Source organism: Equus przewalskii, chromosome 6 (assembly GCF_037783145.1).
Source record: "Equus przewalskii isolate Varuska chromosome 6, EquPr2, whole genome shotgun sequence".
Taxonomy (NCBI): domain Eukaryota; kingdom Metazoa; phylum Chordata; class Mammalia; order Perissodactyla; family Equidae; genus Equus; species Equus przewalskii.
The window spans coordinates 27,467,593-27,495,166 of record NC_091836.1 but is presented as its reverse complement, the minus strand read 5'-3'; the positions used below and the strand labels follow the sequence as shown (position 1 = coordinate 27,495,166).

The window sequence follows — 27,574 nt, the reverse complement described above, 5'->3', positions numbered from 1 at the left end:
AGGAACCCCAAGTTCCCTCCTGGGAAGAGTGGCACCAGAGGAGAAGCTGGGAAGGCTGACTCACACGATGAGAAAGTTCACACTTCTCTCTCCTAGGGCTTAATTCTGGCAACAACAGAAAAGATAGGGAGGGCCTTCCAAAAGCCATGTGTGTGAGGGCACCAAGTGGATGGGGTGAAAGCTAATCCAGCCATACCTGTTTGGGCTCTCCCCAAGACACAGTACTCCCACCTATCTCATCTCTCCCCCAACCAGGTCCCCCACAGACCACACTGTGACTCCAGGAGGACTGCAGGACCCTGCTGCAGTGTTAGTTACCCTGACCAACTGCTCGCCCTTGCAAGGATGCACACAGAGGCCCTCAGAGCTGGCAACAGGACTTTATTCACTGGAAGCTGGGACAGACAGACCCCTCGGCAAGCTGCATGCCCCAAGGTCCTGGCCCCTTCTGTATTTGGACCCTAGTGAAATGTGCACAGTCTGCCCTCCCCATGCCAGGGAGAGACAAGTGGAAAGGGAATGCCATTTTCCTCTGTGATGTGAGGAGTGAAGGGGGTACAAGCAGAAACCTGGTTATCCCTCCTGAGGGTCCCAGTGGAGCTGGGGTGCCAGAGGGTACATGGTCCCAAAGGCAGGTGCAGACCGTCCCTCCCTCCCACCCAGGGGTAAACTGATCCCAGCAGTTGAGTCAGGTTGGAGGGAGCCTCATAAGATCATGACAGGCAGTAGTGGTAGCTCTAAGGGCACCTAAGAGATCCTACCCCAAAGCCTCCCAGGGCACAGGGGCTCTAGCTGAAAGCAAAGGTTCAAGAGCATTCCAAGGCCCTTGAGTTGCCAAAACACCCAAATGACACTAATGTGTTGTGGCTGCAGAAGCTGGGGAAGAAGTGAGGAGGGGGCAGGGAGAGAAACTGCAAATCTCCAACAACAAAAAAAAAAAAACAGAAGCAAAGAACAGGGGCTCCAGAGGCTGGCATCTGGGTGGGCCCTGGAAAGCTGGAGGGGAGTCCACAGAAAACAGTCTCAGGGCCTTGCATAGTGACACACTCACCACCCTCAGCATCACAGGGACCCACTGGGTAAGGAAAAGCTATTACCCTGCCCCCACCCAGGTCATAGTCTCCTAGAGTATCCCATCTCAATGTCCTGGATGTATGGCTTAGAGGCTTGGCATGACAGCCATGGGGGCAGGTGGGGATTCAGGCCAGGAATCGGAGATCAGGTGCTGATGCTGTCCTAGCGCAGGCGGCTGCGTAGAGCGTAGAGGGCTGAGCAGGCAGAGACGGAGTCTTCAGAGGTAGACATTGAGGGTCTGCAGAATGCCCCGGCGGCACAGTGGGCAGTTGCGGTGATAGACAGGGTGGCGCATCAGGATTTCAGTGCAGGCCTGGCACAGGCACAGGTGCCGACAGGGCAGAAGCAGCACCGTCTTGCTCTGGTCCTGGCAGATGACGCACTTCTTCCGCTCCTCTTGCTCCTTCAGCAATTTCCATGGGTCTTGCCCAGCTATGGGCATCTCCTCATTGAGCCTCTCCCGGCCCCGGGCAGCTGCTGCTCTGGCCATCCTGACTTCCTCCTCTTCTGCCACTGATCTGGGCCCTGCTTCAGGAAGAATGTCCTGTCGCCAGGTCGTAGCTGAGGGTACCCTCCTAGGGCCACTGTGAGGAGCCCCAGGTGCCCCTCCCCGATTTGGCCAGCTCGCCAGCTGCAGGCTGCGGCTCCAGACTCGGCGCCAGGCCTCTGAGCCCAGTGCTAGGCGAGACAATCGCACAACATCCTCTCGGAGCCGGTGGTAGGATGGCCGGGCATGGAGCTGACTGAGTGCCTGGGTGGCGAGCCTCAGGGTGAGGTCCGGGTGCAACACAGTCACTGTCACTGCCAGCACGCAAGCCAACAGCACCAGGCCAGTGAGATTGACAAGCACAAAGCTGGCCAAGAGGCGGGCAGCTGAGGCCAGGAGCTCCAGTGCTAGTTGGCAGGGGGTCCAGAGGAGGATGGCCATGGCCACAGCACTGCTGGAAATGTGGGCTAGGAAGGCAGCCATAACGTCTGTCATCCTCCACAGCGGCCCCATCACCGCATCCCACAGGGCCAGCACCAGGGAGAAGAGGTTCTGAGTGCCAATGAGACAGATGTTGACCAAGCTGTTGATCACGTAGGCCACCAAGCTCATAGCGATGGTACAGATGTCACAGGCCTGGCGCAGCAAAGCATGGCCATTGGAGACCACATTGAGGACACCCCGGTGCAGTATCTCCCGGCTCCTCAGTGCCCCGTGAGAGGCCAGGTGCCCCAGGAGCTTTAGGCTCTCCAGGCCAGAGCAACAGCTGTATAGCAGGGTACACAAGGCCTGCAAGCCCCCAAAGGTGAACCGTACCAAGGCTTCAATCAAGGCCAGCAGTGAAAGCACGACTCCGCGGCCCAAGTGCAGAAGACTAGTCAGTACCGTGTGTGGCAGGTTGTAGATGAAGGCCAGGAGCCAGGCCAGGGAAGCCAGGAGGGAGGACACCAGCAGGAAGTTGAGGTCCAACACCAAGGTCAGCACGTCCAGCACCAGGCCCACCCCATTCACTACAAGGTACACAGCCTCCATGATAGGGCTACGGAGGTTAGTCCAAAAGGAAGTCTCGCTCCTGGTTGAGGGGGCTGTCAAGGCTGTCAATATTTGGGGGGTCAGGGATTAATTTGGACGAGAAGTGAGCAGTCTCCAACCCAGGGAGAGAATCAAGAATCTAAGGAAGAAGTGGGTCAGAGGGAAGTGGAGTCTCAGTGGAGGGACAGGGGGCCAGATGCCGATCCAGAAGTCCCGGTTTTGAAGGCGGGCTGTTTGGAAGGGAAGAGGCCAAACATCTCTAGAGTGGAGGTGAGCCCGGGATGGAGGAGAGACTTCAGCTTTGGAGGCCCGGGGGTGGCGTACCACGGTCGGGCAATGGCTCAGACCGAGCGGAGACCGGGAACGGATGGGATCAGGCCGGGCCGGGGCCGGGTGGGGGCGGCGCAGGCTGGGCGCGGGCTCGCAGTCCAGCTACGCAGGTGCCCCTGTCCCCGCCCGGCCCCCGTCCCCCGGGCTCGCGGCGCTTTGCGCCCAAAGGGGGACTGGGAAAGGGAGTCAGCCTCAGCAAACCCCAGGCGCAGCCTCTACTCCGCTGGGCGCCGCCATCTTGTGTGCGAAGGGGTGGGGCAAGAACCGTGACAGGGAGGGAGTGACGAAGAACTCCGGCCAATCGGTGAGGGCCAACCGCAGGGACGTCGAGCACTCATTGGTCTGTTTGAACGGCGCCCAAACATATTTACTTTCCAGAGGGAGGGGCGGAGACAGACTGAAATCCCCGCCCCTTTGAAGGCGTGATTGGTCAGTTGGCGGGCAGAGGCGGAATATGCCCTCTAGCCTCGCCCCCTAAAGGCGCAGGACTTTGGACGAGGCTAAATATGGGCGCCGTTCTTTTTCTTGGCCGCGCGGCGTGATCATTTTAGGTGCGGGTTGGGGGTCACTGCCTCCGAGCTGGGCTCTGGAATTGCACCGCCTCCTTAGCCTCCTCAGGCTCGCTGCCTCGTCCTCCTCTATTTATTCATTTATTCTATCTTTTATTGAGCTCCTACAAATGCACTGAGGATACAAAAAAGGTTTAAGACGGTGCCTGCTCTCAAGCAGTTCACACGAGGAAACAGATTGTTACAGGGGATTCCCAAGCTGCTATAACAAAGTTTCCTCACGCTCCATTAGATTTTCTCAGCATCCTCAGGAGATTACCTCATTGTCATTGAGACAAGGAGGCCACGAACCGGAAATAGCTCACCCCTTACTTCAGCCGCATTTGTTTACTTGAACACTCTATTTAGATATCTACGCCTGGGCGGCTCCAGTTAGCCTTCTCTTTAATATTCAAATAATATTCAAAATATATTTGAGGCCCCATGTCAAATATATTGGGAAGCCGAGTGTTTTCTACTAACGTCAAGGATACTTGGGAATCTTATCCGTCCCTTGGTCACCATTGCTTTAATTTCCTGCTTGTATTGAACTCTTCATCTCCACTCTGGCCTCCAGAAAGTGTCTGTACGCCCCACCCCCTTCGCCCCACCCTGAACACTGCCTGAATCCGTCATTCCCCAAAGCACCACTGATACAGAGCTGAGGTGTGCAGCAGACCTTTACTGAGACATTGGAGTCCCAATGTCTCAGAGGTGACCTGTGGCCAAAATTCTTGTGACAAGTGAATTACTACAAAACGCTCTCCATTCTTCAACTAGGAACGTAATGGCTGAAAGTACCACGTGACCAGAATGCGAAAGCAGCGCTGAATGGCCCCCCCTGGAGAAGTCAAGGCGCCTGCCAGTGCTGACTAGGGGAGTGGTCCTGGAAATGGTGGCTCTGTTTGGAATCAAGCAGTATCACTACTAACTTGATAATGTTTCTTTCTCCTCCAGGACTATTTCAGGTAAGAGCTGGTTCAAACACCCACAGGTGCCGAAGCAATGGTCAGGCATCTATTGGAGGCTGGAGGAGGAGGACTGAAGAGGTATTGGTGGAAAGAACCAACGCCAACTAACTTTAGGGAAGAAATTCAAAGTGCTTACTACCGTGAGTGACAGTGATTGAGAATAAGCCAGATCTTGAGAACGTTTACTGCCTGGAGGTGGTATCCTTGCAGAATTTTATAACAGAAAACGTAGTGGGTGGAACTAAAACCCTCAGGCATCTATCTGCCCCCAAGGGGCCTGCTAGAGCAACAGCTGGTTTCTGCTGCTATGCTAACTGCGTGGCTTTTGTTTTGCTGGGTGAGGATGCTAGCTGGTACAATAGAAGGGGTTTTTAGAGGTTGTTCGGGTTTGAAGATTAAGAGAGAATAAAACCATGAAAGAATGACTAATGCAGGAGTTTTGTTTTGTGGTATTGTGTGTACTATAACCCTCCCCTTCGCTTTCCCATCAAGCATTCAGTAAAATCTATATATACATTTTTTTTTTTAAAGATTGGCACCTGAGCTAACAACTGTTGCCAACCTTCTTTTTTTTTTCCCCTGCTATTTCTCCCCAAATCCCCCAAGGACATAGTTGTATATTTTAGTTGTGGGTCCTTCTAGTTGTGGTATGTGGGATGCCGCCTCAAGGGGGCCTAATCAGCGGTGCATGTCGGGAGGGGGCCTAATCAGCGGTGCCATGTCCGCACCCAGGATCCGAACCGGCGAAACCCTAGGCCTCAGAAGCGGAGCCCGAGATCTTAACCACTCGGCCACGGAGCCGGCCCCAGTAAAATCTATCTTACTGCTAAGGTTTTCCAGTTGGATTTTTTCCTTTTTGATTTAATTTTGCTTTTCAATTATGCAAATTATTTACAGGGTCCCAAAGTCAAAACTGTATAAAAGGTTACATCCGTGGAAGACTTCATCCTGCCCCCTCCACCCTGTTCCCTCCCAGTACCACCCAAAGACCCACAAATCACAAACATACCAAAAAATGTTTTCCTCAGTCAATCGGGATTCAGGGCTTGGCACTGGCACAGCAGAACTCATAACTCTGAACATCAGCTCTGGGTAACAACACCGTTCAGCCCGGAGAGCACTTCTCCACATCTCATAACCCATGTCCTGGAAACATGAGGTGACAGTGTCCCAATGCCACAAAGATCTGTGGTTTGGGCAAGGGACGCTTTGAGTGGTTGAAGCACTTAGGTAAGAAAAGAAATACATTAATTAAGTAGTCACATCCTCTTGGTTTTCTTCTTATTCCAATGTGTGGTTCCAGAAGCACTCAGAAATTAATGCTGTATTTGCAGTAGTTGGTGAGGAACATCTGTAATATTAATTCATTTTTTTTTTTAAAGATTGGTACCTGAGCTAACAACTATTGCCAATCTTTTTTTTTCTCCCCAAATCCCCCCCAGTACATGGTTGTATATTTAAGCTGAGGGTCCTTCTAGTTGTGGCATGTGGGACGCTGCCTCAGCGTGGCTTGATGAGTAGTGCTAGGTCCACACCCAGGATCCAAACCGGCGAAACCCTGGGCTCCCGATGGGATGTGCAAACTTAACCACTCAGCCATGGGACCAGCCCCTCCTCCGTGTCTTTTTGTGACTTGATAGCTCACTTCTTTTTATCCCTGAATAATATTCCATTGTATAGATGCACCTAACAGTTTGTTTATCCACTCACCTATTGAAGGACATCTTGGTTGCTCCCAAGTTTTGACAATTATGAATAAAGCCGCTATAAACATCCATGTGCAGGTTTTTGTGTGGACATAAGTCTTCATCTCAGTTGGGTAAATACAAAGAGCACAATTACTGGATCGTATGGTAAGGGTATGTTTACCTTCCAAAGTGGCCGTACCATTTTGCATTCTCACCAGCAACGAATGAGTTCCTGTTGCTACATATCCTCTCCAGCATTTGGCGTTGTCAGTGTTTTGGAGTAGCATCTCGTTGTTTTAATTTGCAATTCCCCAATGACAAATGATGTCGACATCTTTTCATCCGGGTATTTGCCATCTGTATATCTTCTTTGGTGAAGCATCTGTTAAGGTCTTTGGCCCATTTTTTAATTGGGTTGTTTGTTTTCTTATTGTTGAGTTTTAAGAGTTCTTTGTATATTTTGGATACCCGTTCTTTACCAGATATGTATTTTGCAAATATTTTCTCCAGTCTGTGGCTTGTCTTTTCAATCTCTTAACAGTGTCTTTCACTGAACAGAAGTTTTTGATTTTAATGAAGTCCAACTTATCAATTTTTTCTCTCATGGATCATGCCAAAAATTCATTGCCAAACCTAAGATCACTTAAATTTTCTCCTATGTTATCTAGAAGTTTTATGGTTTTACATTTTACATTTAGGTCTATGAGACTGAGTTAATTTTTGTGAAACATGTAAGATCCATGTCTAGATTAATTCTTTTGCATGTGACTGTTCAGGAATTGTTTTACTTTTAAAAGGATGAAGTAATTTCTGTTAAATTTTAAAGTATTTTCTAAATCTAAAGAAGCCGCATTCTAATAAACTATAAGGAAACAAAGCTTGACAGTACACTCTGTTGGCAAGGCTCTGGGGAAACAAGCACTCTCATACATTGCTGGTAGGAAACCAAAATATTATCACCCCAATGGAGAGGAGTATGGCAATATCTACAATGTCTATGTACACATTATTACAAAACCACAGTAATCAAGTCAGTGTGGTACTGGCATAAAGACAGACATTCATATAGACCAACGAGTAGAACAGACAACCCAGAAATAAACTCTCACATGTATGGCCAAATGATCTTCAACAAGGGTGCCAAGACCACTCAATGGGGAAAGGACAGTCTCTTCAACACATGGCGCTGGGAAAACTGGATATCTACATGCAACAGCATGAATTTAGACTCTTATCTTACACCACATACAAAAATTAACTCAAAATGGAATAAAGTCCTAAACATAAGACCCAAAACTATAAAATTTCTAGAAGAAAACATAGAGGATAGCTTGATGACACTGAATTTGATAATGATTTCTTGGATATGACACCACAAGCATAAGCAACAAAAGAAAACATAGACAAATCGGATTACGTCAAAGTTGGAGGCTTTTGTGCATCAAGCAACACCATCAACAGAGTAGGGGGGACAACTTATAGAGTTGGGGAAAGTATTTGCAGATCATGTATCTAATGAGGATTGAAGAGAACTGCCACTCAACAACAGGAAACCAAATAGCCTGAGTGGGGGATGGGCTGGGGGCTTGAATGGACGTTTCCCCAAGGATGATGTGCTTTTGGTCAGCAGGCATATGGGAGGATGCTCTCTGGTCATCAGAGAGGTGGAGGTAGGGCTGAGGTGGGATGTCACCTGTGCCCAGTGAGAAGACTACTAGGAAATAGAACATAGCAGGTGTTGGCAAGGATGCAGAGAAGTTGGAGCACTTGTGGACTGTTGGTGGGATTGTAGAGCGGCACAGCCACTACAGAAAACAGTGTGGAGGTTCCTCAAAAAATTAAAAATAGAACTACTATATGATTTAGCAATCCCTCTCCTGGGTATATATCCAACAGAATGGAAAGCAGGGTCTCAAAGAGATAATTGCACACACATATTCATAGCAGCACTATTCAAATAGCCAAGAAGTAGAAGCAACGCAAGTGTCCCCTGACAGGCAAATGGATTAACATAATGTGGTATATACACACAATGGGCTACTATTCAACCATAAAAACAAGTGAAATTCTGAAACATGCTACAACATGGATGAAATGTGAAAACATAATGCTAAGGGAAAGAAGCCAGTCACAGAAAGTTGAGGGGCCGGCCCGATGGCGCAGTGGTTAAGTTCCCACGTTCCACTTTGGCGGCCAGGGTTTGCCGGTTCGGATCCCGGGTGTGGATGTGGCACCGCTTGGCAATAAGCCATGCTGTGGTAGGCGTTCCACATATAAAGTAGAGGAAGATGGGCACGGATGTTAGCTCAGGGCCAGTCTTCCTCAGCAAAAAGAGGGCTAATCTTCCTCAAAAAAAAAGAAGTTACCAGTAGGAACTCATGCTTTATAATATATATATATAAAATATATATTATATATATTACAAATAATATATTATACATAATATATTATATATTAGATATATATCTATATATAATAGATTAGATAAGTGTTATACTAATATATATTAGATTAGATGTATTATATATACATATGTATGATATGTACATATTTTTTACCTAGCTATGTCCACTGAAAGCACGTAGAAGCAATAATACCCCACTAGCAATAGTACCCAGATCTTGGTTTCTAACTACCATCCTCACTAAAAGGAACTGGGATTCCTTGGAAAAATGGTTGATTACAGGGCTGGGGCAGAGATGGTACCATGTGAACTTGGAACATCTTGTTGGGCCAGAAAGAAAGTAGTGCCAAAAATTATGGGGCGAGGGTCAGTGTCAAAGGACACAGGAGGGGGCTGGCCCAGTGGTGCAGCGGTTAAGTTTGCACGTTCCGCTTCTTGGCGGCCCGAGGTTCCCTGGTTCGGATCCCGGGTGCAGACATGGCACCACTTGGCACGCCATGCTGGGGTAGGCGTCCCACATATAAAGCAGAGGAAAATGGGCATGGATGTTAGCTCAGGGCCAGGCTTCCTCAGCAAAAACAGGAGGATTGGCAGATGTTAGCTCAGGGCTAATCTTCCTCAAAAAAATAAAAAATTAAAAAAAAAAAGACACAGGAGCCATCTCAAAGGTGGCCAAATCTGGGTTAATTTCATCATCAATATAAATAAGGACAGTAATGGAATAAAACTCATTGAATAAAATAGGAATCCATGAGTCTAAACTGATAATAAAAAGATACAGATAAACGAATAAATGTGACGAGAGGGCTCTTCTGCACAGTGGAATGCCGACTGGTACACAAGGAGGGAGGCTGAGGGGGAAAATCACCATTTTAAAACCATCATAGTAAAAATTGGTTCCAGCCAGACCCATCAAGGGATGCTAATGTTCATATTATGCAGTATTCCAGCCTGGGATGCATACCCATAATTTAAGCACAAGGATACATCGGACAATCCAAACTGACAAATAGGAAACACAAAGTCTGAGGAACTGCCAGATTCAAGGAGAGTGCTGAGACCTGAGGACCACACGCGCTGGAGGGTTCTGCACTGCATCCCGCACGAGACAGGACGAGCTCACGCTGCCAGCGACATTACTGGGACTCTTGTCGGACCAGAGTATGGATTCTAGATTAGAAATGTCTTGTATCAATTTAAATCTTTTTTTTGGTCTTGTTTTGTTTTTTTGTTTTGTTTTGGAGGAAGACTAGCCCTGAGCTAACATCTGCTGCCAATCCTCCTGTTTTTGCTGAGGAAGACTGGCCCTGAGCTAACATCTGTGCCCATCTTCCTCTACTTTATACGTGGGATGCCTGCCATAGCATGGCTTGCCCAGCGGTCATGTCCGCACTCAGGAACCGAACCTGTGAACCCCGGGCCACTGAAGTGGAATGTGCGCACTTAACCACTGCACCACCAGGCCAGCCCCCAAAAATCTTGTAAATTTGATCACTGTACTGTGGTTATATAGAATATCCTTCTTAGGAAATACTGAAGTATTAAGGGACCTAGGGGCTTGATGCCTGCAATCTACTCTCATGACTGACAAAAAAATAATTAAACATATGTACACACACATATCAAATAAAAATTTTTTATTCAAATTTTAAACATAGAATAAAAAAGCAAAATACCTGACAAAATGCCAATCATCTGTGACACTCGGTAAAGGGGATACAAGGACTCTGTCCTATCCTTGCAACTTTTCTGAGTGTTTGAAATTTTTCCAAAATAGAGTTCAATATATACATAGGGAAACTAAAACAAGGAAATAAAAATGTTTGCAAGCAATATACACATACAGAAACTAAAACAAGGAAATAAAAATGTTGGCATAAAGAAAGTTTCACGTGCAAATAATCCCCAAACTAATTTCTCTAGAGATTATCTTCTGGCCAAGATCAACTCAAGTCTCAACTGGAGAGAGATTTGAAGAACTACAGTGATACACTGCTCTTCAGGGTTTTCTTTATAATATCCCAGCACAGAAGAATTTGAAAAAAATAAAACTTAAGAACCACCAAATGGATCCAGATATGGCTCTAAGAGACGGTGAAAATTACAATATAAATGATATTTATATGATGAAAAATATTTTAAATGTTTTCTGGGATAAAATATTTATTCTATGTAACTCCTTTACAATGTCAGAACGTGACATAGAAAATTTACGAGTCAATTCTGAATCTAAGTATTGCTTTACAAATATTGGTAATAATTTCAGTTTGGAGCAACATTTCTCCAAATTGAAATTAATTTTTTAAACATCTAAGAACAACAATGACTCAAGAAAAGTCAATTAATTTGGCATTACTGGCAAAAGAATATGCATTATGAGAAAATTTTTATTATAACAACATAATTAGGGATTTTACCAAAATGAAGGCAAGAAAAATTAATTTAACGGAATAAATACGTAATAATCCACATATATAATTTTATTTTGCATCCAAACACTGCTGTCCTACCATGAGAACACCATGAGCACATTGAACAGGCATGTGCAATAATGATTAAATTAATTTATCTTGGATATTTTGTTGACTCTAAGTCATACAAAAGCCACAGCTTTACATATTTTTTTATTTTGTCACTAGAAAGTATATTTGTCTAGGTAAGAGGATAGAATGCATTTAACAGTTAGTTACTTTCAAATAATTCAAATATTTTGATATATGATATGTGAGCCTTTATTGTACTCGGACCTGGCCACACAAATATTAGAGGCAGGCCTGCTCCTTCCGTCTCTCTAGGTAACTATTTTTATTTGGTTTTGGTCCTTTCATTGTTTCTATTTAAAAGCATAAATATAGATGGATAATAGATGAAATGTTCCTACATTCCTACACAAAAGATAGCATTCTCTAGATAGTGTTCTATATCTAGCTTTTTAATTTAAACTTATATTCTGAGGGCTGGCCCGGTGGCTGAGCGGTTAAGTTTTCAAGCTCCGCCTCAGCGGCCCAGGGTTTCGTCAGTTCAGATCCTGGGCGCAGACATGGCACCGCTCATCAGGCCATGCTGAGGCAGCGTCCCACATAGCACATCTAGAAGGACCTAACAACTAGAATATACAACTATGTACTGGGGGGCTGTGGGGAGAAGAAAAACAAAAAGAAAAAAGATTGGCAACAGATGTCAGCTCAGGTGCCAACCTTTAAAAATAAATGAATAAAGAAATTTAAAAAATTATATTCTGGCAATTACTCCATACCAGTGTATAGAGATCATCCTTATTCTTTTAACAGCTGCATAGTACTCCACTGCATGGAGTTTATTCAAGGATTGTTTAGAGGGGACTCAAAGTGCTGTGTCTTATCTCAAGTCAGATGTGGGAAGGAGCTGCCATGAGGATCTGTCACATGGGGGTGAAATAAGAGAAGAGGTTCCCCCCCAGTGCTTATCTTTCACTCTAGTAAGGGATTTTTATGATCAGATGGACTGGCTTGTTGAAAGTTAAAATAAGGCCACACCCTACGTGTAGAGGCAGCCTCCCCCAGAAGGGACCAGCTGTCTCCAACCTCAGCCACCCAAGGGACAGGACAGACCTGGGAAGGGAAATAGGACTCTAGAAGTGGGACCTTTGGTTTTGTCGCTCTGGGGCCTGAACTCTGATGGATCTAAACTGGTTTGCGGGTGCTCCCCTGCTTAAAACCATGCAGACACACCCCATCACTCTAGATAATTTACCGTGGTTTACAAATCCTCTGTAATCTGGCCTCATCCCTCACTAAACTCATTCCTCCCTTGCCAGATACTAACCAACTGCTAGTAATCTCCTGCACATAGCATGCTGCCACATCCCATTTACCTGGTTACTTACCATGGTCCCTTCAATAAAGCTAGGGGTCAGTTCTTCCAGGAAGCCGCCTTTGACCACCTCGGGCTAAGTTAAGTAACTGTTTTATGTGCCTACTTACACGCTAGACACGTTGTATTATAATTGTTTACTTGTCTGTCCCCTTCACTAGAGTACAAGTTTCTCACGCACATAGACCTGTCTTAGTCATCATCCTATCTCCAGCCCCCAGCTTAGGACCTGACACAACATCCCAGCTCAGAGTTACGAGACAGAGAGGGGAACCACCACAATGCCTTTTCCTTCACATCAAACCCTCTCTGTCCACATGTCACCTCTATTTTCACTGCAGTGCTGTCATCACTCAGGATGAATTGAAATGAGGCCCAAGGGTCTGGCTTCTCCGATCGTCAATGCTGCTTTTCAGTGCCCCCTTCCTCCTGCCCGCTCCCTGAGATGAGGGAACAATTCAACCTAGGGACACCAGGGGGGCGCTCTCAGGCAACGAAGAAATAGAGAAACCATTGAAAACCTAAATTCCAATTTCATCACATCGTCTTGCCCTTGCTCAAGAACCTGCAGCTGCTCCCCATTGCCTACTTTGTCTTAAGATCCAAGTTCCTCCCCCATGACCTAACTCCACCTCATCTGCCCAAGTTCTCACATGTATGCACCTTCTCCCCTGTTGAATTTCTAGTTAGCCATGTAATAAATACTCTTTACTGAGTACCAGCTTTTTGCATAAGGGTGGTGCCAATGGGTGGTGGTAGGGGCTAATGCTCTCCTCAAGGCATTCCAAGCAGACATACAATGGAAATAAAAGCACTGGGCTTGCTCTGCAAATATCACTTCAAGCCATGTCACTTAGTCTCCCCACCAGCCCCACCTTCTAACCAGATGGTTACCCTGAACTCTTCTGATACAGAAACTCTGCAGACGTCATTGTACGAGCCCTTCTCTTCAGTCACCCCTCTCTCCTTGCTTGTGCCACTTACCCTGCCTGGAATATCTATCCTCATTCCTCCCCTATCTAAACCTGACTTTTCACTGAAGCCTCCACATGTCCAGAAGGACTTTCCTGGCTAGTGCAGGCAGAGGTCCACACCGATGCTCCCTTTTCTGAATCCCTGCTGCATTTCCTGTTTATACCACATAATTCCGTGGTATTCAATCCACTACTTTCATTTCCAGTATACGTTTACTTAACGCAGCTGTGAATTATTACAGGTAGCATGCACAGGTTTGGGAGTTAGATCAATCTCGGTTCAAATTTTAGTTCCTTGGAGTGATCGAAAAGCTCCGGAACCAGACAACGGTGATGGCTGGATAACATCGTGAATGTACTTAATGCCACTAAATTGTACACTGAAAATGGTTAAAAGGGTGAATTAGGCTATGTGTCTTTTACCACAATGAAAAAAACGTAGTTCCATCATTCACAGGCTGCGTGACTTCAGGTCATTTAACTTTTGTTCTTCAGTTTCCTCATTTGTTTTGTTGCAAAGATCAAGATAAATATTGGTGGTGAAAATGACCCTTAAGTGAAGCGTCTCAGTTGTAACGCATGGTACAGATATTGGATATGAGTAGCTTCTTCCCTGCTTCTGAGCACGGCCGTGTCCCCTATGAGTGGTCACTGGTTCCGTCACTTTCCTGAGATTAGCTCATTAAGTGGTAGAACAGTCTCAAAGCCACCAGTTCCTTCATGGAGTTTACAGCCGGGTGTCTGAGACCAACGCTGAAAGCACTTTCCAGGGTGCCAGGGATGCGAAGGGAAGGTGGCACAGGAGAGCCCAGCCCCAGGCTGACCTGGTCTGGGGCCCTTCTCTGACTCCAAATCCTGCGTACTCTCCGTTCATCAAGTTATGAAGCCCCAGACCCTGGGGTGTGGGTCAGGGTGGCAGGGAGCAAGCTCCTGTCTTGCCTCCCCTCTTCTCTTTCTCCCACCTCTCTCCCCTCCTCCAGGATCAGCTGTGGCAACTTCAGCAGGATCACAGCCCGCCTTCCCGGAGTGGAGTGGAACAAGGCTCCCCTCCTCCAGGGCTCCTCCCGGGTTACTCAAAGCTCCGTGTGGAAGGGTAGAGGGAATGCGGAAGTGGCCTTCAGGGAGGTAAAGGCCAGGAGACCCAGAACATAGCATCTCTAGGTTTCCCATGGGCTCCTCTCCTAGACTAGCTGGCCTTTCCTCAGGGACAACCCAGAGTCAAATTTAAACAGCTCTCTGGGGACATTACTCCCCTTGCGTGGCGGTATTTTGGGGAGCGGATGTGAATTTCCCTGAGGGGGAGAGGTGTAATCTCTCAGCATCCTGCTTCCAGCCCCCACCCTGTAACCCCGCCCCCTAACATGCTCCAATCTCCAAATTTAGGGTGGAAGGAGGAAGTGGAAAGATGTTTAGGCCCTCAGAGTCCAGAGAACTGAGACCCAGAAGATAGGGGGAAGAGGCCCCATTATTACAGCTGACAGGAGTGGGTCCTGCAGAAGCTAGAAGGATACGCAGAAGCTAGAAGGATACCCAGAAGCTCCCACTCCTGTCCCAACCCTGAGAGTCTGCGTGGAGGGTCCTACTTTCCTTGTTCAGAGGTCACTGCGCGCCCAGGGGGCAGCTCCCAGGGGCTCCCTATGCAGCCTCAGCTTTCTCCCCAACACCCCCCTACTCTGCCTCCCCCTCTCCCTTTCCAGAGCGGGGAGAGGGAAGACTGAATCACCGCAGCCGGGAGACCGGATTCGGGGCTTCCGGAGAGCCCCAGGGTCCCCGGCCCAAGCCCCTCCCCGGCCCGCGGCGCCGCCTGAGCATTTATGGTAATGTTTGGGTCGGTGGCGAACGACGCCGGATGCCCCGCCTTCCTGGAGCCTCTGCGGGGCGAGATCTGGGGAGCAGGGGCTATGGCGGGGTCCCCTGGGCGGAAGCCCTGGGTGCTGGGGGGCTCCCCACGTGGAGAAGCCCTTGGGGTCGGAGGGGACAAGAGAGACAGTCCCAGGTCTCAGGGCTCAGCAGGCTGGGGACTAGGATGGGAGGGGTGTGACCTCCCTCAACATACCCCACCCACAGCTGCCCCCTCCCGCTAGTTTAAGGGTCCCTAGTCCCCAGGAGTAGTCCCTATGCATCCACATCCTCTTTCTCCTTCTCTCCCCCCCGACTCCCTGGCAGAGAAGGGGCTGAGAAGAGAGGCCAGGCGCTCCCAGGGGAGCCGCTGGAATGCTGGGAGCCTGGGAACAGACCCTACAGTCCCTGGGAAAGCCACGCCGTGGGAATCCCACCCGCAGCCCCCTCCCCAGGATGGACCACCGGATACCAGAGACCCCAGCTCCCCAACAGGGGGCTTTGTGAGACTGGAAAAGCCCCCTGTCCAAGCCCCAGCCTGGCTCAACCCCAGAGTTCAGTAGGCCAGCTGTGACGAAGACACCCCGTCCCCCTCCCTCCCCTCGCCCTGCCTGCTCTAACATAATCCTCGCCATTGTGCCACTAGCCCCTCCCCCCTCCGCCTCTCTGGACCCCTGTACAATGGGGCCTTTGCCACCTCCAGCACTCAGGGTGGAGATGAACTCACTCACGGTTTTTCCAAGTTTAAAAATAGCCCCTCCCATCCCCCCTAAGTCACTCTCCTCCCCTTCCACGCTGTTTCAGGGGTGCACCTTAGTCCAGGCTGCACCTCCTTCCTGCCGCCCTGAGTCAAGTGCAAAGGCCATGAGTAAGACTCCTTCCGCCGGGATAGGGGCTGCTTCCCCCCATTCAATCTCTTCCCCCACATCTTCCACCCAGCCCCCCAGTATCCGGTTTCCTGGCCCATGATGTCCTCATCAACAACTGCCCCCCACCCTCCTCCCACCCTGTTTTTCGCTCCCTCAGCACAGACTCCTCCCAACTCAGACCCCCATTCTGGAGGAATTCTCCTACCTTGCCTCCAAGGACCCAGATTGGACTCTATTTTCTGGCCAGGCCAGGGGGTTCCCCAGCCTCCATAACTGCCAAGATTGCTGGGTCGCCCCCCCAACCCCACCCCCAGCTCCTTACTGCAGCTGCAAACTTGTCTCTCTCAGCTTCCTTCCTCCACCCAGCCGGCCCTCCTCACATCCTCCTGAGGAAGGCCCCTTGGCCAGAGGGATGGGTGGGAGGCAACTGTGCCCTCTACGCTGGAGGTGAGAGAGGACTCCCAGGTTAAAATCTCACCCCAGCAAGTCCCTGGGGGTAGGCCCCGCCTCATCTTTTTACCAACTCCACTGGTGCTGGGGCCCCACTCTTCTCCACCTCTCCTTACAATGAAATGAAAGGCCCTCCCACCCTGGAGACTGTAGCTGAGGGACCCAGACCACAGCCACCACCCCACCCAGCCTCAGTTTCTCTGCCTGGGGTCAGACCTATGGCAGAGAGATACACAGAGGGCATTCCACACAGCGGGTCCTCTCATCTCTGAGCAGCCTGGGTCTGCCATGGGGGTGGAGGAATGCAGCATTCCGACCCCGTCCTTCTGGAGAGAAATGAAGCAAAGAATTAGGACTCTGGCCCAGGGCCGCTGCTTCTGATCTTGGCCTACAATCTGGGCAAGGCTGCTTGCAACCCAGTCCAGGTGCAAGAGTCCCGGTGGGTGGAAGGCCCATTACTGCCTCCTTGATCTCCTTTTCTGCTGGATCTCAATCCTCTCTCGCTGGGAGTTTTTCCTCTGCCACCTTCTCTCTTTCCTGCGACTGCCGAAGCCCTGTCTTCTGGCATCTTAGAGGAGCTGCAGGACTGACACCCTCCACTTTCTGCTCCCTCTACCCTGTCCTCCTGCCTTCACTGCCCTTTCTTCCTATTTCTAGTCCCCTCTGAATCCTCTCCAAGGCCTTGACCTCTCTTTGGTTTGGAACCCCAAAGTGCCGCCCTCATTAAGCCATCCCAAAGCTGTCTGCGCCCTGACCTCTCCCACTTCCTCCCTGGCAGCTCAGATAGCCTCAAGCTACTGGCTTCCTTAAAAGACTTTGTGCTTGCTTGGTGGGGCCATGCAGGGAAGGGATGTCATCCTAGGCTCTAACCTCATTTCCCTTTCACTGCAGAGGCAGCTCCTCCACCCCCACCTGGCTTCACTGTCCTCAGGACGGAAGAAGAATGCTGAACTGACTGTCCTTGGTGGTTAGCTGGCTTTGTTTTCAGGCCAGAGAGGAGAATGATTAGTTAATGGTGTTAAGTGAAGGGAAGGGGGTGGGGGCAGGGAAGCAGAGCTCCACGCTCAGCTCTAGGCTTGTCAGCGCAAACAGCATCCTTCAGCCATTCCCCCTCCTGCTCCCGTGGATAAACAAGCTCATCCATTCCACTCCGCCCGGGTCCAGTCCATACATTCACTCTGGGGGATGGAGAGCCAGGGTCCTCCTCTGCCTCCCTCCCCCCAGGCTCTAGGCCCCCTGCCCGGGCTGGCTTGGCAGGACCCCGGGCTGGAGACTAATGGACAGGGAGGAAGGGGTCAGCAAGGTTCTGAAAGATGAGGCTGATGTGGTTTGAGAGTCATCTCTGTGTCATCAAAACGCCATCCCAGAGCATTCTCTCAAGTCACCTGCCCATCTCTGGAGTTTGCTGCCTCACCCTGCTCCTCCCCCAAGCAGCAGAAAGTCTGCCCTGCCAGGCAATACGCCTCAACCCCAAATCAGGGCCCTATTTGACCCTGACTGCTGAAGGAGTCCTGCAGATGTGGCCCCCTTTCCCAGGGCCAGGGTGCTGGGGTCTCTGCGAGGCAGAAGCCCATCCCACTCCCCAGAACCTTAGTTCAAGAGGCCAGAAGACCCAGGGCTGGGGAAGAAGGGCAGTGGCAGGGCTCCCACCACCCGGCTGTGTGGCAGACCCCACTCAGGGCTGCCTGACACCATTCCTGATCCCTTCTTCATATGCCACCCCCACAGTCAAGAGGGACCGGGAGCCTGTGCAGGGGAAGAGGGGCCTGGAGCTCTGCTGCAGGGGGTCTTTCAACCTCCGGGAACAGCAACAGGTTTTCAGGGGTCACTGGAGACCTTGAACCCATTAACTCTTCCTCTTCCTTTCTTCATTCAGGTGAGGGGAAACTGAGTCCCAGGCTAGGCTCAATGAGTGAAGAGGACAGAAACAGAATTCTCAAGGCCTGGGCTTGGAGAAGTGTGAAACCCTTGGGCCTGTGCCTTCAGCCCCCTCCCTCCTTCCTCTAGTCAGACGGACTTGCAGGAGCGTGGGTTTGAAGGGGTAGCCCATAAGGCACCATCTCCACTCCCCAATACAGGTACCTCTGGGTCTGTGGGATCCGGCCCAGGGTTCTCCCCTCCAAGCTGCCAGGACTGCGAGGCTTGGGGGCAGCGCCAGGCCGGCGGCAGCCGCAGTGGTGCAATCGTTCTGGGAAGCGACCGTGGCCGGCCGATTTCTCTGTGGCAGGGGTCTCGCGGGCTGCAGGAAGAGGCAGAGAGAGGAGCCTGAATGGGAGACCCCCTCGGGGACACCGAGGACCTTGTCATCCGCTCCTCCCGCCAGGAGGTCCCCCCAGGGCTACCCTGGCCGGTAGGGGCTGAGCGGGGGCGCGCGCTGCTGGTTCTGACCCGGCATGACTCTGGGCATCCGGGCAAGCTTCTCCTTGCTGCCGCCTCGGCCAGACGGTCCGGCCTCGAGACACCTGTCACTGCCCCCTCACCCTGACCAGGGTGGGGGGCGGGGAGGCCGCCTCCGGCCTCCCCCTCCGCGAGCTGCGCGGCTCGGCGCAGCTCCCGGCCTCCGGCGCCGGGCCCGCCCCCTAGGGCTGCGGCGCGGGGCGGGGGCGGGGGGCTGCGCGGGGCGTGGCGGGCCAGCCCCGCGCTCCGGGCCCCCTCCCCCGCCCCCCTGACGTCAGCCCCCGGCCGCCGCGGGCTTGCTCACTTGCCACTCGCCCTCCGGCCGGGAAGCATGGAGCTGTCCAGGCTCGTCTGCGCCTTTCTGCTCGCCGCCTGCTGCTGCTGTCGCCGTGCCGCGGGTGAGTGAGTTCGCTGGGGAGCCCGCGCCTGCAATGGCCCGGGCCGAGGGGCTTCGGGAGCGTGCCCGGGAGCTGCGCTGACGACGCGGTGCGGCCGGGGCTTTGCGCTTTGGCGTGCGCTCCTCCTCGGGTCCCCGGCACCCGGGTGCCTTGCGCGCGTGCAACTCTTCTTTGCAGCCAGTTTGCAGCCTCTGTTCTAGAGTGTCCCCGGAGCGGGATTGGGGAGGCGGGGAGGAGGCAGCTGCCCGGAGCGGGAAGGGGTGGAGCCGAGCCTCTTGGGGCTTTGGGGAGAGCTTTTCTCAGGTGCTTACTCTGGGGGCTCGCAGCTGATGTCGTGACGGGTGGCGCAGCTAGAGCGCATCCCCAAATCCTGAATTCCTCGCCCGCCTGTTGCTGGAAAAGGCAGCTTTCTTAGCTGGAGGGGTGCGCCGAGCCCTCCCTCTCCCGCCCGGGCTTCGAGCCAGGCTGGAGGTGAGCGAGAGGGGGAGGGACGGCGGCTCCCGCCTGAGCTGGGCGTTGGCAGGGGCCGGGGGGGACGTGGGTCGCCTCGCGCCTACCGGGGTGACGGGATCGCAGGTGGCAGAGACGAGGGATTGAGGATTCCCAGAGTGGAAGCGCCCCAGACTTGTTACATCTCCAGGAATGGGACCGCGTTCAGGTGGGAAGAGCGCCCCTGCACCTCTGTGTTTTTCTCTGGAAATGCCTCAGAGCTGGGCGCTCCCGGGTCCACGCTGCCCTTGTATGGCCCGCAACGATGTCGCGTGTTTCTCTTGGCTCCTTGGTCCCGGGTCGCAGCCGCTGTCCGGCAGGGGAAGGCTAGGCAATAGCCAGCTCCTCGCCTCATGCTCAGTGCCAACAGCGTCCCTGGGGTACCCCCGGCTGCTGCCTTCCAAGCTGACCATATTTCTGGAGAAAAGGTTAAATCGGGCTCCACAGCTGCAGCAGGTCCAGCCCCACTACCCCACCCCACCCCAGCCCTGCTCTTCTAGCTCTGGAGAAACAGAGTCAGGGATCTGAGGCTCCTGCTCTGGGTTGAAGACCTCTCCATCTGCCCTGCTTGTTTGGGAGCCAGCCCAGGGCAACAACCCAGGCATCCCAGAGTCCAGCCAGATGGTATCGAGTGACATCACCTTCTCACAGGGCGGGCAGCACGCTGGCACCGCTGACGTCACTCCTGCCCACGGCCTGGCCCTTGCCCTGACCGTTGGGGGAGACTCTGACCCCTCCATATTCACAAGGCTCCCAGGATGGGGTCCCCCAAGTGTGCAGGATGTTCATGGAGGTGCCACTTAGGGAGGATGAGATGGGAGCTTCTGGCCAGAGTTGGCCCACTGGGTCTTGTGGGGGATTTAGGGAAGGAGTTTTTGGGGGGCAAAGGGTAGAGTAGTGAAGTCTTCCCCTGGGTGTGGGGACACAAAGGGGCCTGTGTGCCCCAGCTTGGCACATGCCTTGCATTCCCACACTCTGAGCTCACTCAGAGAGGAGGGGCATGTAAGGAAAGGGGCCTTCCTCTTGGCCCAGGGCCTGGGTTGCCCCTCTGCTAGTCTCATCTGGGAGGTGCCTGGGGTTCAGGGTCTCTACTCCAATGACCAGAGGTGACCATCCCCAACTCCTTGAACTGGGAGCGGGCTGGCTCCAGGCTGGGGGCAGAGAGTGGTTGAGGGCTAGGAGAGGACAGGGCCCATTCAGACCCTCGATGTGGCAGCATGAACAGCTGCAGTGAGCGGCTGTGAGGGGAGGGCATGGAGAGCAGCTGGAGCTGACACAACTGCTGGGGGTGTTCCTCTCTCACCCCCAGGTGTGCCTGGAGAGGCGGAGCAGCCCGAGCCTGAGCTGGTAGAGGTGGAAGTAGGCGGCACGGCCCTTCTGAAGTGTGGCCCCTCCCATTCCCAGGGCAACTTCGGCCATGTGGACTGGTTTTCTGTGAGTGCTTGAGCCCCAGAGAGGGCAGCAGGGGCAGGAGGCTCTACTGGCCGTGTAGCCCCAGGACGCTCATCTCCTCTCTGCCCCTTCCCTTAGGTCCACAAAGAGAAGCCCACCCTCATCTTCCGCGTGCACCAGGGCCTGGGCCAGAGCCAGCCTGGGGAGTACCAGCACCGGCTCAGCCTCCAGGACAAAGGGACTACTCTGGCCCTGGCACATATCACCCCCCATGACGAGCGCATCTTCCTGTGCCAGGGCAAGCGTCCTCAGTCCCAGGAGCACCGCATCCAGCTCCGTGTGTACAGTGAGTGCCCCCATCTGTTCTGTGGGCACTGTGGGTCTTGGGAAGTGGTGGTGCCATGGCCCTCCTTATTTCTCTCCCTTGTAGAAGCTCCGGAGGAGCCAAGCATCCAGGTCAATGCCGTGGGCATTTCTGTGAACAGTCAGGAGCCCGAGGAGGTGAGATTTGCTGGGGTGGTCAGGTGGTAAGCAGGCGCAAAGGCGGGGCTCGGTGGGGTCTGAGGCGGGGAGACTGGCACCCTGTTTTCCTTAGGTTGCCACCTGTGTGGGGAGGAACGGGTACCCCGTTCCTCAGGTCATCTGGTACAAGAATGGCCGGCCCCTCAAGGAGGAGAAGAACCGTGAGTAGCCCTCTTAGCCCTTAAAAGCCATGCTTATGGTACCACACAGGGATCACCTTGCATTTTATTTTACTTTATTTTTTTTAAGTACACAAGTGATGCTTGAAAATATTTTCATAAGAATTTAAACTGTATAGGGCCTGGCCCGGTGGCACAGCAGTTAAGTGCACACGTTCCGCTTTGGCGGCCTGGGGTTCACTGGTTTGGATCCCGGGTGCGGACATGGCACCACTTGGCAAGCCATGCTGGGGTAGGCGTCCCACATATAAAGTAGAGGAAGACGGGCAGGGATGTTAGCCCAGGGCCAGTCTTCCTCAGCAAAAAAAAAAAAAAGGGGGGGGGATTGGCAGTAGTTAGCTCACGGCTAATCTTCCTCAAAAAAAACAAAAAAGAATTTAAACTGTATAGAAAATCCATAAGGACAATTTCCTTCCTGCTCCAGACCCCCTCACAGAAGTCATCTCTGCTTGGAAGTAGTGTGTTTTCTCTCAAGTCTATTTCTGTTTACTTACTCATGCACATATATCTTAGGATGTATAGACTTTTTTTTTGTTTTTTTACTAAATCAGTGGTTCTTAGCCAGGGGTGATTTTGCTCCTCCTCTGGGGCTATTTGGCAATGTCTGGAGACAGTTTTGGTTGTCACAAATGGAGGGGTGCTACTGGCATGGAGCAGGTAGGGACCAGCGATGCTGCTAAACATCCTGCAGTGCACAGGACAGCCCCACAACAGAGAATGATCTGGCCCCCAGTGTCAGCAGTGCGGGGGTTGAGACACCTTGATCTAAATGGTAGTGTGTGGTATACGTTGCTATACAATTTCATTTTTCTTGTGACAGTGAGTCTTGGAAATCTTTCCAGGTCAGTCTGTCTAGAGCTGACTCTCTTGCCGACTGCCTAATATTCTCTATGATGTAGATAATGTAGTTTAGTTAATTGCTCATTCCCCTGTTAGTGGACGTCAAGTGTTCTCTCATTTCTTTTTATCACTGCAGCATCATTTGCACACATCCTTGTGCATGTTCCCATGTCTAAGTGTTTATCCAGGTGTTATAATGAGCGTTATAATGAGCACTCAAACTGTCAGATTCAAGGGTCACAGCTTGCATTTGTACCTGGCCTTCCAAAGGGGGCAAGGGGTCCCTTAGGCGCTCCCCTGCCAACCCCCAAGGAGACCAAGGGGGTGGAGTTGGAGGCAGGGCTGAGGCTGAGCCCCGTCCCCTTCCTCCCCGCTCAGGAGTCCACATTCAGTCGTCCCAGATCGTGGAGTCGAGTGGCTTGTACACCTTGCAGAGCGTTCTGAAGGCACAGCTGGTTAAAGAAGACAAAGATGCCCAGTTTTACTGTGAGCTCAACTACCGGCTGCCCAGCGGGAACCACATGAAGGAATCTAAGGAGGTCACTGTCCCTGTTTTCTGTGAGTACTGACCCACCCCACTGGGGCGAGGTCCGGCGGAAACTTCTGCTAGCTCCTCTCACCCAGCACAGGGGCAGCTCTTGGGCTGAGAGCTACCCCCTTTGCCTGTGCAGACCCTGCAGAGAAAGTGTGGTTGGAGGTGGAGCCCGTGGGAATGCTGAAGGAGGGGGACCGTGTGGAAATCAGGTGTTTGGCTGATGGCAACCCCCCACCCCACTTCAGCATCAGCAAGCAGGTACAGAGGGCTCCGTGCTGGGGCAGACAGGGATGCAGAAGTAGCTGGAGGTACCCTCTGCTCACTCCTTCATCTTTTCCCAGAACCTCAGCACCAGGGAGATGGAGGAAGAGACAACGGATGACAATGGGATCCTGGTTTTGGAGCCCGCCCAGAAGGAGCACAGTGGGGTCTATGAATGCCACGGCCTGGACTTGGAAACCACAACATCGCTGCAGAGCGACCAACAGGAGCTGCTGGTGAACTGTGAGGGGCTGGGGACTCAGGACATGGGGGCCAGGCTGGGGCAAGAGGGAGCCCTGTGGAATTCCCTTGTAGGCTGACACTACTGCTGTGTCCCCAGACGTGTCTGATGTCCGAGTGAGACCTGCAGCCCCTGAGAGCCAGGAGGGCAGCAGTCTCACCCTGACCTGTGAGGCAGAGAGCAACCAGGCCATTGAGTTCCAGTGGCTGAGAGAAAAGGTACTCAGGTGGGCCTGGGGTGAGGGGCAAGGGGCTGTGGGGAGCAGAGGGCTGGGAGTGACCCTCTGACTCTTCTGTCACCCCAGACAGGCAAGCTGCTGCAAAAGGGGCCTGTGCTCCAATTATACAACCTGAAACGGGAGGAAGGGGGAGGCTACCGCTGTGTGGCGTCTGTGCCCAGTGTACCCGGGCTGAACCGCACACAGCTGGTCAACGTAGCCGTTTTTGGTGAGGAGGCCTTCTGGGCAGAGATCGGGTAGCCCCTTGAAGCCACCCCAAGTTGGGTAGTTTACAACTTTTTGAGGACAAAAAGTCAGCTGCTGTCCTGGAGTGCCCTGGTGGGGAGGGGGAAGCAGACTAGCAGAGTTGGCTGCCTCATCCTTCTCCCAACCTCCCCAAGGGTCCCCGTGGATGACAGTAAAGGAGAGGAAGGTGTGGGTGAAAGAGAACACGGTGCTGAATCTGTCTTGTGAAGCATCAGGACATCCTCGGCCCACCATCTCCTGGAATGTTGATGGCATGGTGAGCAGGCTCCTCTCTTCTTGCCGTGCTCTCATTAATCCCTGCCCAGGCTTTGCCGCCGTGACCGGACATCCTCCCTGCCCCCTGAGCTGCACCTCCTTCCTTGTAGGCAAGTGAACAAGACCAGGATCCACAGAGTGTCCTGAGCATCCTGAATGTCCTTGTGACCCCAGAGCTGTTGGAGACAGGTGCTGAATGTGTGGCCTCCAACTCCCTGGGCAAAAACACCACCATCATTTTCCTGGAGCTGGGTAAGGGCCTCGTCCTGCAGAGCGTGGCAGGGGCATGCCCAGGTGTGGGAATTAACTTGTGCTTGTCCTGACCCACCTCCCAATCCATTTAACTACTCTCACACCAGACTCCAACAGAACCACTGGCCTCAGCACCTCCACTGTCAGTCCTCATGCCAAAGCCAACAGCACCTCCACAGGTAAGCCGTGCCTGGCACGAGAACAGGGCTGTGCCAGGGCATCTTCATTCTTCCCTGACCCTCCCTGGGGAGCCCTGTCAAGAAAGGTGAGCAGTGGCCTATCTTCTATCAGCCCTGGGCTTGGTGGGGCAGCGATGGAAATGCGGCAGCCTGGGGCACAGAGTGACTAGGAGTGTCTTTGTGAGACAGAGAAAAAGCTGCCAGAGCCTGAAAGCAAGGGTGTGGTCATCGTGGCTGTGACTGTGTGCATCCTGGTCCTGGCTGTGCTGGGTGCTGTCCTCTATTTCTTCTACAAGAAGGGCAAGCTGCCGTGTGGGCGCTCAGGCAAACAAGAGATGTAAGCACAGTACCTAGTGCTCTGCGGCCCCACCCGGTCTCACGCTCCCCAGCTTGCTGCCTCCTCAGGATGTTCCCTGCCTGCCCCAGTGCCCACTCGCCCCTAGGAGCAGGCGTGGGACGCTGGGTCTGAATGCTCCCTGCTTTCCTGCCCACTACCCAGCTTCTACCACCCACACCTTCTCCCTTTCATTCATTACCTGTGTTCCTTCCCTGAGCTGGCCCCAGAGCACCTAAGAGCCCCATCACCCAGTCCAACATCCTTCCCAACGGCCCTCCCCTGCCCTTGCCCCAGAGTTGCCAACCTCTTGCCTCCCTCCCTCCTCCCAGCACGCTGCCCCCGTCTCCTAAGAGTGAATTTGTAGTTGAAGTTAAGTCAGATAAACTCCCAGAAGAGATGGGCCTCCTACAGGGCAGCAACGGTGACAAGAGGGCTCCAGGAGACCAGGTAGGAGGCAGGTCCTGTGGTCAGTGCCTGAAACATTTTCAGGGATTGGGAGCAACAGGGGCTAATGGTTCTTGTCCTCTCCAAACACTAACTCTTTCTATCCTTCTCCTCCTCTGTTGGAGAGTGGGAGCAGGCCCCATCTTGCCTTCCTAACAGTACTCACAGACGGTAGAGCCAGGCAAGTGGCTGAGGGACCCTGGAGAGAGGGTAGCTCCCAAGACTGAGAGCAAAAACCCTGTCCCAGCACCATCACCTCCTCCTGAACTGGGCCTGTGGCTCAGGTCACTAGGTGTGAAGGGCGGCCCGGGCCTATGCGGGGGCCCACTCGCTCCTTCCCTGCCCTGCCATACCGCCCTTGCTGCTTCCCTCTAGGCTGCTGCACCTCGTTCATCAGCTTCTGCTTCTGTCCCTCCTCCCTTTTAGTGCTCACACCTTGAACTCCCGTCACTATGTCCACATTCCTCTTACTTCTCCTCTTCCCGTTTCTAGGGAGAGAAATACATCGATCTGAGGCACTAGCCCACTGAATCACACCAAGCCCCCTTCCTGCCTGGAACATGTCCTGTTCCCTGCTCACCCTCCCCCATCCCCAGGACTCAGGATGGTCACCAAAGCCTCTAAAGTGGACTACAGAGAAGACCCCTGCTCCAGCTCACCTGCAGAGCCCATTTCAGAGGGCAGATGGGCCAGGGCCAGAGCTGTCCTGAGAAGGAGCTCAAGTGGCCCTGGAGGCCCCCTCTTCAGGGACCAGTCCACCACCCTCTCAATTTGTTGAGTGATGCTCATCCCAAGGATGGGGGCCTCAGTCCCCCAGAAGTGGGTAGGAGAGTTCCTCTTTACCCATGTCATGGCTGTAAATACCCGTCTTCAACCAGCAGCTGAATTAGGTAGCCTATTTATCTTGAGCTGATTTCCTGCCCCAAAGGCTGGCTTCATAATTCAGGTGTATCACTGAAGTGAGGATGCACTGAGCCGAAGCCCCTCTCCATTGGTGAAGTATGTTGTTCACACTGGTGCTGGAGAGTACCCCAGCATTATCTAGAAGCAGTTGACTGCCTGCCTCTCAAGTCCTTTTTGTGACACTTCCTCCTCTGGGCAGAAGCCAGGAATTCGTGTCATTCCTTAAAAGATATGCTGGGTATATCTCATTCTACCTGCAGTGAGGAAGCTGACACTGTTTTCCAGAGTTAAGACCATTGAGCCCAACCCCCCTGCATTCACTTAGCTCCCACTGCCCTCAAGGGATCATGTAAGACTGAAAGGTGGGGGTACGGGACAGAGATGAGGTCCAGACTGTCCTTTATGGGGATTACTGTTACAGTTATACTAGCACGAAAATTCTACAAACCGAGCTGATGGGCCTAGACCCTAGCAGAAGGGCCCTAATGGGAGAATGGTACTTAGGATGAGAAACGGGCCTGGCTAAAGCTTTGGGGTGTGTATGTGTTATCTGTGTGTGTGTGCGTGTGTGTGTGTGTGTGTGTGTGTGTGTGTGTGTGTGTGTATGGTTTTGTTAGGCTGTGTGTAAATTTGCAAACTGTTTCCTTTTTATATATATATATGAAAAATAAAGCTTAATTGTCCCAGAAATCGTACATTGCTTTTTATTCATCACGGATACCACAGCAGCCTGGGACCTCCAGAATTGGAACTGTACCGAAAGGAACATAAAACCCTTTGCAGCTGGGAGCAGAGACCAAGGGCTGCCTCTGCTTCTGAGCAAGCAGCTCAAGCTCTCCCGCAGAGGATAACCCCCTGCTTCTCAGCAGCAAGGCCGCCCTGCCTGAGACAGCTTGCAGGCCTGGCAGGCTGCTGGCAAGGAGCTCTCACCCTTTTTCTAGGCTTCCC

The 27,574-nt window shown here is 52.3% G+C and overlaps 2 protein-coding genes across 4 annotated transcripts; one reads left to right on the top strand and one right to left on the bottom strand.

Moving 5' to 3' along the window:
• Positions 1–364: 364 nt before the first annotated feature.
• RNF26 (ring finger protein 26) lies at positions 365–20,099 on the bottom strand. Its single transcript, XM_008513380.2, has 3 exons — positions 19,220–20,099; positions 18,601–18,757; positions 365–3,607 (listed from the first exon to the last, which is right to left on the bottom strand). The coding sequence occupies exon 3, from the start codon at positions 2,591–2,593 to the stop codon at positions 1,292–1,294; it is 1,302 nt and encodes a 433-aa protein (XP_008511602.1). The 5' UTR covers positions 2,594–3,607; positions 18,601–18,757; positions 19,220–20,099; the 3' UTR covers positions 365–1,291.
• On the top strand, positions 19,125–27,316 carry MCAM (melanoma cell adhesion molecule). 3 transcript variants are annotated; one of them, XM_070623297.1, is made up of 17 exons: positions 19,125–19,313; positions 21,112–21,236; positions 21,333–21,540; positions 21,625–21,695; positions 21,790–21,877; positions 23,114–23,293; positions 23,407–23,528; positions 23,612–23,774; positions 23,872–23,990; positions 24,077–24,218; positions 24,391–24,512; positions 24,622–24,763; positions 24,871–24,942; positions 25,132–25,279; positions 25,609–25,726; positions 25,849–25,904; positions 26,216–27,316. In XM_070623297.1, the coding sequence occupies exons 1-17, from the start codon at positions 19,247–19,249 to the stop codon at positions 26,235–26,237; spliced, it is 1,965 nt and encodes a 654-aa protein (XP_070479398.1). In that variant the 5' UTR covers positions 19,125–19,246; the 3' UTR covers positions 26,238–27,316. The 3 variants fall into 3 exon arrangements, with proteins under 3 accessions (XP_070479398.1, XP_008511606.1, XP_008511603.1); XM_008513384.2 differs by lacking the exon at positions 25,849–25,904 and having other exon boundaries at positions 19,126–19,313; XM_008513381.2 differs by lacking the exons at positions 25,609–25,726; positions 25,849–25,904 and having other exon boundaries at positions 19,126–19,313.
• Positions 27,317–27,574: the final 258 nt, after the last annotated feature.